We start from the raw sequence: 11,204 nt of genomic DNA, 5'->3' as shown, positions 1-11,204 counted from the left end.
AATAACCATAGTAAACTAATTTAATGGGTTACATATTTCTGTAAGAGCAAACAATGCATAAAGCTTAAGTTGCAGCGTTTATCAGTCTTTTGCACAGATCCGGGATGTGGTTTGACCAGTTTAGTTCACTATCAACATGTAAGCGCAGGTATTTTGAACTATCCATCCTACCTATCTGCAGGTCATATAATTATTCTCCTATTCTTCATCTTTTGAGGCTGTGTGTGCATATAGTTTGTTTTACTGTAATTAACAGAAAATCATTTATGTTAAACCAGTTAACATTATCCCTAAAAACTTCATTAGCTGACACATCATATTTGTCTATTGTATTATCAATAAGTAGCATAGACTCGACCTAATTCCTTTGGCCCCTACGAGGACATTGGGCATCCAGGAGAAGTCACCATCCGTCTCTGTCTTTGGCCGTTTCCCTCAGTTCTGCCCAGGTCTTCCTAACTCACTTTGATTCCCCTTCCACCATTCTTTTCCATGTACCTCTACACCTGCCTCTCTTCCTTGTTCCTTGGGGATCCATTCCAACGCTTTCATTTCAACTGCTCCATCTGGCTTTCTCAATGTTTGCCCCAGCCATTTCAATTTTTCTCAAGTATCTGTTCTTCTATTGGTGTCTGGTATGCTTTTCTCCAGGATCCTCATTACTTATTTTTTCTGGCCACCAGATATTCCATTATGCACCAGAGACGCCTGTTTATGAAATTTTGTAACTGTGATGTTATCTAATTTCCAGCTTTCACTGCCACACAGGTCAGCCTTCACATTTGTATTAAAAATATTATTTTTAGTTTTGCATGTGATGTTTCTGTTTTTCCATATTAGATAGAGTTGTATGAAGGCAGCATTTGCCTTCTTTATGTGGTTCTTCACATCTTCTCTGGCTCCACCATCTTCCGTCAGCACGCTACCCAGATACAGGAATGAATCGACACTCCCCTACAAGAAGTGGCACTTCCATGTTCCATTTTCATTTCCTTTGTTTTAGCCATGTTTATGTTGAGCCCAGCAATCTGTGCTTCTTTTTGCAGTGTTTTTAATTTAGCTTTCGTATCTGTCAGCCTTCGAGGTAATAAAACTATGTTGTCTGCAAAATCAAAAACAACCTGACATTCATGGATCCCCCATTGGATTCCTCATCTCCTGCCTGCTGTGTCTCTTCTCATAACTGAGTTAAGGACAAATCGGAAAAGCACTGCTGACAAAACTGCCAAACTCTGGTTGTTGCTTCTATTGAATCAGTGAGACTTCCCTTGTGGAGCACACAACATTTGTAGCCATCATACAGATATTTGATGATGTTTAGAATCTTCTATAATATACCGTACTTCCACAATACCTGACACAGCACTTGATGTTTCAGAGAATCAAAGACCTTTTCAAAATAAATGAATGCCAGGTACGTGAAATCCTTTGGTTTGCTCTAATAGGACCCTAAGAGTACTAATAAGATTGACATAACTGCACAGTGCCTGAGAACTGCCCTGTTCTTTATGCAGTCGATTTTAAACTGAATCTTTAATCCTGTTTAAAATAACTCTCTTGAGGACCTTACTAGGTACTGACAGCAATGTAGTACCATCCCAGTTGTTACAGTCCAACAAATTTCCTTTTTTTTTTTTGGGAGCTTTACAACCAGTCAACATTTCCACTCCTTTGGGGATTTCTCTTTGAGCCAGATATGCTTCAGCGAGGGAGGAAGCATTTTAACAGTACTTTCAATATTGGCTTTTAACAGCTCCAATGCTATGTTGCCTATGCCTGGAGCCTTTGCATTTTTTAGGCTTCTCAGAGTGCTTCTAATTTCATCCATTGTGGGACACTGCAGATTTATATCTTGATCTGCTTTGAATTCCTCTGGAACAAAACTTGCCTCTTTCTCTTGGTTGTCTTTACAATTTAACAACTCTTTAAAATTCTCCTCCCATTTCTGTAGCTGTGTCTGTTGGTTTGTGATCACCACCCCACCCCACCCTTGCTCTTAACTGTCATATCTAAAGTTCTCCATTGAGAGTCGTTTAGTGATATTGTACACCTTTATATTTCCCTGTCTTGTCGCCTCTTCGGCTAACTGTGCCTGCTCATCTATCCATTTCTTTTTATCTCAACTTACCTCCATTTCACTCTTTTGTTTGCTTCCATGTAGTGTTTATACACTTCGATCTTCTGTGCTCTTGTCTTACAAATGTTTACCTTTTGTGTTAGTTCTTTCCTGCGGTTAATTTCATTTCATGTCATCAGAGATCTATTCTTCCTTGATGTACCTTAAATCCTAATATGTTCTTCCCAGCATCTAGATAGCTGGCTTCCAGCTTGTTTCAATTCTTTCCTGCATAAAGGTTTTGTCAGGGAGGATCTGGAATGTGTTTTGCAGTTCAAGGTCAAATCTTTCTTTTATATTTGGTCTTGTAACCTTGCAGATCTATTCCACTTGCAACTATCTCCAACATGAACTCACCTAAAACAAGGTAACGGTCACTTCCAATGTTTGCTCTTCTCTTATTTTTGACATTTAACAAAGAGTGTCAAAACTTGTAGCTAATGACTGTTTTATCCGATTTTCAGTAATCTGATCTGGCAAGATCCACATTATTTTATGGTATATGTGATGTGGAAACAGTGTGCCTCCAATGACTAAAGCCTGCTCAGTGCGCATATCAGCAGTTCACCATTTTCACTTCTACTTCCAGTGCTGTGTACACCCATGATGTGTTCAAGCCCTCCCCTTTATGCACAAACTTTTACATTCATGTCTCTAATTAAAATTTTCATGTTTCCACAATTACTTTGTCTCAGGACTCCATTTAGCTCTGAACAAAATGCATCTTTTAATTCTCCTTCGGCAACTGCAGTACGTGCATATCATTGAATATAAGAGAAATTTTCCTTGACAATCCAGCCCATCAATTATGTGTTAATTGCATGCCTAACATTATTAATTATTTTTCTGGGACAGTCACCATGTTATGAATGATCCCTGACATGTTGGAAGAGGATCCATGTTGACAACCAATCAGTCTGAGAATGAGATGGTAAGGATGCTGTGAATGTACACAAAAAATGTCTGTCTTCAATACATTGTAAATTTTATTGTTAACATTCATAAAAACAGTATTTCATTACAACAATATAAAGCATACCACTATTCAGTCTAATCTGTAAAACTTGTACTTGTTTACTTTATAAAAATATACCATTTTTGTAAAACAGTAATTTACATGTACTTTATAAAATATACCACCAGCAATATAATCATCATGATAGTCACTTGCTAGAAATAAATCAGCCTCACAAAAGTTTATAACTGTACTTGTTTTTGTACCACTTATTTTATCATGTACAGGTGATACTTTGGAATGGAAATTAAGTATGCTAAGTACATTTTCAAGCATTGCCGGCTGGAGCCAGTATAAGGAAACCCTTCACCTAAGACTAGGTATTCTACAGTCTGAATAGCACCATTACTGAATCACAGAAAAAGCTACAGCATAACAGAGCACACAAAGTACATAGCTTTTACTTTTCATGTAAACAATGTGTACTCTGTGGAAGTTTGATGCTAGCCACCATTCTTTTTAAAAATGACAATTGTCTAGATTATTAAAATTTAGTTACTTCAATAAAAATAAACTTGAACCAATTTTCATGCTTTTATTTCTAATATACCTAAATGAAACTGTACAGTTTTGTATGTCTGGTTACATATTGAAAATTTTCATGCAGGTTATAGCACAGGAGGTGCCTCCTGTGGAGTGTCGTCTCTTTTAACAGGCTTCTTCTTATCACCAGGAAGAGGTGGCAGATCGTGAAGGCCACACACACGATTTGCCGGCACAGCCCGATCTGAAAGAATGTCAGGTATGAGGCATGTGTTTATAATGAAAAGCACCTGAATAACAATCTTCTGCTTTCCTGAACCACAAAAATCACAAACAAAATGAACATCACATTCTTCACATATTTATTCTCTCCAAAGAATAAGCTCAGCAGACAAAATGTTAGTCATCCCCTTAAACACACTAGTTGTTTTAGAACACTGTATAAGGGGTAGAACTGGTAACACATGATCACGTGATCCTCCAACACTGAGGTAAGTCATGACAGTGGTGTGGCGTGTATGTACTGGTCAGTTGCGTGCAATGAGCGCAGCCCGACAGATGGCTCGATGTGGAGGTGTGACATAATGACTTGCTAGTGACCACATGAATCAAACTGCCTAGATTGTTGGAGTATCAACACATGATGTTCCACATACAAACATGGCGTAAGAGGGATTTTCAAAAAATCCTAACAGACAGGGACTGAAGGCACATATCACATCACTTCAATTACAACCAATTTCAAATCTGACAGGGATTGCTACAGTTGGTGAATGCAGGCCTCTTTCAACCAGTTTCTGCGCGAACACTGTGAGGGAAACTGCACGAAGTGGACATTTGGTGATAGGTATCTTGTAAAAGGACGTCGATCACAAAGGCACAAAGTTGCACGTCTTCACTGGGCAGAACAACAGAAAAATTGGATGGTAGCTGGCTAGCTCTATATCTACAAGTGTTCTCTGCAATTCACATTTAAATGCCTGGCAGAGGGTTCATTGAACCACTTTTAGACTATCATTCCACTCCCAAATAGTGCAGGGGATGGGAGGAGAAGACGAACACTTAATATTTCTGTGTGAGCTGTAATTTCTCTTATTTTATTATGCTAATCATTTTTCCCAATGTAGGTTGCCATCAACAAAACATTTTTACGTTCAGAAAAGAAAGTACATTATCAAAATCTTGTGAAAATATCTCACTGTAATGAAAAACATCTTTGTTTTAATCATTGCCACCCCAACTCGTGTACTCATCCGACTGACAGTCTGCTGTACAGCTGTGGTTGTTTTCTCTTGTGCCCAGCACCTCTGTTGCTATATTTATAATATTAGTTTTTAAGTATTCATATATTTCTTCTGTACTTTCTTCAAATGATTCTTCCTATGTCCTTTCCAGTCTGGCAGCAAGGAATGTTTATGCTTTCATCGCATACGCTTTCAGCATTGAAGTGTAGATTTCGAGCTTTCTCAGCACAACCTGTTTTAGTGTTGTTAGTATCATTCTTTTTATTCTTCCATGGCCAAAATCTTGTCATTTTCACTAGGTAATGTTCTGATCCTTAGTGGTTTCTCTGTAAGATCTAACATCTGCTGTCTTGAAACTATTTGTCTGTCTAATGATAATATAATCTATTATAGAACGGAGTTCTCTAGTATTATGTCGCTAAGAATATTTATGAATATCCTTGTGTGTAAAAAATGTGTTGATAATTTTCAGATAACAAGGTTCACAAATTCCAATCATACTCCAATGTTTTATATTCTGTCCCTCCATGTTTTCCCACTATCGTACACAATTCTATAATTCCTACGCTTCCATTCATATCCTGCATGATAATCACTTTCTTCCTTCTTCGTATTTTTTTCTATAGTCTCCGTAAGGACTGTCCAGAAAGTAACTTTCTCCAATAATTACAACTTCCTTGGCAAATAGTGTCATTTCCACCAAAATAATACAGTCATTAGTAAACTTCCAATTTGTGATTCTGTTTTTTCATGATTTCATTATCATAATGGAGACTCCTGCTTTGGCTCTTATCACTTAAGACACCCACTCCAAATATGTACATAATTACAAAGTTGTTGTTCTCCTTTGCCTTTCCTCTTGGTCTTCGAGAGTATGTTGTCATCCATTTTGAACCTGTCAAGTTCTGTTGGTAGTATATTTAGTTTTGTGTAGATACCTTGCATGTTCTAGCATCCAAATGTCACTTTCCTTTTTTCTTCACCAGTTCATTGCCCAAGAGTTTTTCTGAGGAATATTATTCGGTTTTCTAGCATTTTAATTTTTTCATGAGAGTGAGGAGCTGGCTCACTGCACAACCCCCAACCTGGGGGAGCAGCTAATTTATTCTCAAGGGTTTCTTCCTTTAGCCTTTGATAACCTAGTATTTTGCTACCAGGCAGCAGCCACTAGTTTTGATCCACCCCACATATTTCATTTCCTGGATGCCCACCATATCTGGTGAGTATTCCTCTACCGGCCACTTGTGGAGATGCCCGGCCCATTCGGAGACTAGCAACTCCACAAGAGAGAGAGTCTGTATTTGCAGATCTTATTATCAGCATATTTTCTGAACTATGACTTTAACAGAGTACATTCTAGCCCTTGTTGCCAAAAGAATATCTTTTAAGTAGTCCAGCAACAGACTCTGATGAACACTTCAAATGGCCAACAAAGAAATGACTTTGAGTTTCAGATAACTGCATCTTAGAAACATTGAACTCATTGTTACCAAAAATACAAAAAGTTTTTGATCAGCTTACAGATTTTTACATGAGGCTTTAACAAACTTTTTACACAGACATAGGCTGTATTTTTTTAAACAACTTTGTACAGGTTTTCTGTTAAAATTGATGGCAATGGAACTGTGTTGTGCTGTGAAAATGTGTGGTTTTATTTTCTTTCTTGCAGTCTGTTTTAATTACAATAGTAGGCCATTTAAAGCATTAGACAAATTGTTTCTTCTGTATATATTCTCTCTCTTTATTTCAACAATGCAAGAAAAGATAGATTGCTACTCACCATAAAGATAAGCTAAGTTGCAGACAGGCACAATTAAAAAACACTTACATATAAGCTTTCAGCCTTAGCCTTCGTCATTCGGGAGGTTAATGTTTCAAACCTGCATTCGACCATCCTGATTTAGATTTTCTGTGATTTCCCTAAATCGCTTCAGGCAAATGCCGGGATGGTGCCTTTGACAGGGCATGGGCAAATTCCTTCCCCATCCTTCCCAAACCCAATGGGACCTGTGACCTCACTGTTTGTTCCCCTCAACCAAATCAGCCTCAGCCTTCTCATAAAAGGAGAAGCATGCACCACTGATTCACACAAGCAAGCACAGCTCACATGCACATGACTGTCAACTCCGGCAGCTAAGGCCAGAATGCCTCATATGTAATTTTAAATAAAAATTGTATACACAGCTATGTTCTGTTTTGTTTTCTTCCTCACAGTCAGTTTTAACAGAAAGCAAGAAAGATATATTTATGGCTTATTGGCTTATGGTTAGAATACTACTATGGAATCTGAACCATCTTAAACTTTGTGCTTGTACCCACTTGCAGATTAAAAGTATTCAAAATATTGTCATTGAAAGTACTATCCTCACAGATTGGGCAGCAGGAGAAGTCTCTCGTATCTCATAACCAATGATCCCATCTGATTTATCCAGTTGAGGCTTCATCGGCAATAATAATAAACAATAAACAAGACTCATGGTCACGGGTGGGCGGGGGGGGGGGGGGGGGGGAGGGGGGGGAGTAAGAGTATATGGACAGATGATGAAGTGGGGGGGGGGTGAAGAGGAGAGGGACAGAGAGGGAGGGATTGGAGGAGGAGGAGGAGGAGGAGGAGGAGGATAGATATGGGTGGTAGGAGGAGATGGGCAAAGATAGGGGGAGGAAATTAGGACATATATCCAATTCCTATTCATATTTAGCAATTGCGGTGCATTTATATGATTGATGGACAAGAAAATTAGTCAGCCCCCAGGAGCCAACTTGCTAATACTGTGTAATGCACCACCTCTAGCCTTGATAATGGCCTCAATTCAGTGATGAAGAGAGCCCACAAGTTTCTTCAGGTTTGCCGTATCCAGCTAAAGCCATTTAATGATGATTAGGTCCCACAGAACTACCAAATTCCTGAGATTTTGATTGCTGCATTTCACTCACTGTTCCAAATAGTCCCAGAAGTTATCTGTGGGTAATTCCACGTCACTTCAATGCATCACTCAACCTGACCCACTCAGATTTCTTTTAAATTTGGCACATTTAGAGATCCAGGTAAGCGATGCTAAACTACCAGTCAAGTTACAGGAGTGTGCTCGAGTGCTTGTCAAATTGGGACTACATGCGACGAGTCATGGTTGTCTGGCTCAGTTGGTAAAGCGCTTGACCAAGAAAAACAATGAACTCTACTTTAGTGTGAAAATTGTTTCTGGAAATAGCCCGCCAGGCTCCAATATCCTTTCTTCTGAGAGCATTACTCCCGAAAGTTTCACGGGAGCACTTCTGTGAACTCTGGAAGGTACGAGATGAGGTACTGACAGAAGTAAAGCTGTGAGGGCCGTTCGTGGTCATGCTCGGATAGTTCAGTCAGTAAAGTACTTGACTGTGAAATTGAAGGTGCTCTTTTTTGAGTACAAGTCCAGTACACATTTTTAATCTGCGAGGAAGTTTCGTCCAGGTTTGTGGTCACAGCATCCTGTACAAGTGAGCCCAAGTCATCATCTCTTACAACCTAAACAACACCCTGCACATACTGGGTTAAATGTCACATTGGGCCATCAGCACACTTGATTTGTCTCACTGAACTATGTGCCTCCAGATGTCTGTGTGGCATGAAAAGTGATAACTGACTCTAAATAATGAAAAGTGTGAAGCTATCCATATGAATACTAAAAGGAATTCATTAAATTTTGGTTATATGATAAATCGTACCAAATCTGTCAGTTCAACTAAATACATAGGTGTTACAATTAAACCAACTGAAATTGGAGTGATCATATACAAAATGTTGTGGGGAAGCCAGACCAAAGACTATATATTTTTTGGCAAGACACTTAGAAGATGCAGAAGGTCTACTAAAAAGATTGCCTTCACAACAGTTGTCTATTCTCTTCTGGAGTATTGCTGCTCGGTATGGGATCCGTACCAGATAGGCTCTATGAAAACACTGAAAAAGTTCAGAGAAGGGTAGCTCTTTTGGTGTTAGTACCAAATGGTTTCAGTGTAAGAAAGACTCCCATATCATTGTCTCCAGTAGCATTAAGTTGTCAAAGGGTGGAACAGTACCACCTGAAACCGTACTGTGAGAGCGTCAGGTGACCACGGGATACGAGCAGCCAGACGAGGTGGCGGTTGACCATGCGTTCAAGAGTCTTACCCATACAACTGGTATGGGCGACACTCCAGTAACTGTGAGGGACACTACAATCCTTGCTTGGCTTCCAGAATGGAATCAATATTGCCTCCTTCCAAGTCGTGGGGTACAGTCCATCAAACCAGATCCGACTGAAACAAGAGCTTCAGGGCACAGGTGACGAAGCATGGCATAATGGATCTCATCAGGTCCTGGAGCAGTGTCTCTGGTTGCAAAGAAAGTTGATTCCCATTCCCACATGGAGCATGGAAGGTTGTAGACTTCCACGTTATGCGAGAAGAAATTGAGCCGCTTTATCTCTGCAGTCCTACGGAACACCTGAAAAGCAGGAGCTTGTCTGGATGACGTAGTAACAGTAAAGAAGTGTGCAGCTAAAACCTGCGCCATATCTTCTGACATGTACACCAAGACTCCATTACTTGACAAGGCCATAAGGGGATGCGTACTAATCTTGACTGAAATCCGTCTTATTGATTCCCAAACTTGCACAGTGGAAGTGGACCGAACAATGGAAGCCCTCTTCCGTTCTTTTGTCACTCGCCTCGCATGTGCTCTCACAGATCTGAAGGCATGAAGATTGTCAGTAGCTGGATAGTGTTTGAAGTCCTGCAGAGCTGTTTGACTGGCCCTGATTGCCAATCGACAGTTGTTATTCCAGCAAGGTACAGGCCGTCATCTAAGGTGGTTACTAGACCCGAGGATGGACTCTGGGATAGCTCGTTGGATCTCTCAAATGATATGGGCCATCACATCCTGTGCACAACCATTTTGTTCAAAACTAGCCTGTCAACTGTACTGTAGGAAATTTGCCCTTTGTATCATTCACTGTGTGGTCTCCCGTCGGCAACTGTCCTAGCTGACTGACGGATCCACACTGGGAAGTGGTCACTAGAATGTAAATCTGCATCCACTTCCCAATGAACTGAGTCTGCAATGTCTGGGGAACAAAAACAAAGGTCAATGGCTGAAAAGTTACCCAGAATTTCTAGAAAAGTGTGTCATCTGACCTGCATTCAGAAGGCAGATACTCTCAGAATGGACAAGTCGCTCGATCATCCGACCCGTGGAGCAAGTGGTAGCCGAGCCCCACAGCACATTGTGTGCACTGAAGTCCCCCACAAGAAGGAATGGGCATGGGAGTGCCTAGAAGAGTTCTGCCAGTGCGTCTGCATTCAAAGCATCATTAGGGGGAAGGTACAAAGAACACACTGTGATGTTAAAGAGTGTGTGAACTTTCACAGCAATTGCATGCATGGTAGTGGTAAGAGGGACATGGAGAGGAGTGGCATCTGTCACCTATAAAAACAGCCACTCCACCTTTAGCCCTGTCTCCAGCAGAATCGTCCTTCCTGTATGCGAGGTAGCCCCTTAATGCAGGTGTGTCGGTAACTTTAACATGTGTTTCTTGTAAGCTTTTGCAGAACGGTTTCTCCTGGACCAGTAGCTGCAATGCTTCCAAATGGGAGCAATATCCATTCAAATTTCACTGCAACACAGAAGTCTCTGTGGAAGCCAGGTTAGCACTGGTTGTTCTTGTCATTCTCCCTCAGAGGCTGGAAGGTCAGGGGGAACATTAGCCAGTTTCTCGCTCTCCGGTTCCTCCGATTGGAAGTCCTTATCCTCAAGAGCATAGTTCCCATCAGAAAGGAAGAGCACTCGCTGGTCCAAAGGTTTAACTACCAATTTCTTGGGCTTAGAACTACTTTTTTGACAGACTTTTTTCTTTACTGGTGGGAGGAGGTGGTTGCCCGGGTAGTGGAATGTGGCTTAGGTGGCAAGCCTATTGCCAATGGCTTCCGAATGACTTTTGGTTTAAAGTGGAGTATTTCCCCCACAGGTACATAGACAAGTGCATGTGCTTGTAATTGAATCTATGGTCTAAGTTTGTGTGGAGGCATCACATTTAGCGATTGGTGTCTTAAGGGCTGATGCAAAAGAAGAAGTGAAAACCGGTGATTGCATAGCTTTTAAAGCTTTTTTAGCTTCACCACAGAGCGTGTGTCTCTTTACTCCTGAATTTCCCTTTCCTCATTGTAAACCTCACATTTTCTGCTCCATACTGGGTGATCCCTGGAGCAGTTAATACATTTTGGAGGAAGTGTACAAGAATTGCCTGATTCGTGAGCTGAGTCTCCACAACTGCCACACACAGCCTTCCCATTACATCCCAGGTGGTTATGACCAAATCATTGACATTTGGTA

The 11,204-nt window shown here is 40.6% G+C and overlaps 1 protein-coding gene across 3 annotated transcripts in view; it reads right to left on the bottom strand.

Moving 5' to 3' along the window:
• Positions 1-3,076: 3,076 nt before the first annotated feature.
• The window catches only part of LOC126424855 (persulfide dioxygenase ETHE1, mitochondrial), a 61,122-nt gene continuing 52,994 nt past the window's right edge, over positions 3,077-11,204 (bottom strand). For all 3 annotated transcript variants that reach the window (XM_050087666.1, XM_050087667.1, XM_050087668.1), the window contains one exon: positions 3,077-3,858. In XM_050087666.1, the coding sequence (XP_049943623.1) occupies positions 3,740-3,858 (119 nt within the window). In that variant the 3' untranslated portion in view covers positions 3,077-3,739. The remainder of the gene's footprint in view (positions 3,859-11,204) is intronic.

Source organism: Schistocerca serialis, chromosome 10 (genome assembly GCF_023864345.2).
Source record: "Schistocerca serialis cubense isolate TAMUIC-IGC-003099 chromosome 10, iqSchSeri2.2, whole genome shotgun sequence".
In the NCBI taxonomy this organism is placed as follows: Eukaryota; Metazoa; Arthropoda; class Insecta; order Orthoptera; family Acrididae; genus Schistocerca; species Schistocerca serialis.
Note: the sequence above shows the minus strand (reverse complement) of the source record. Positions and strands in the feature narration are given on the sequence as shown.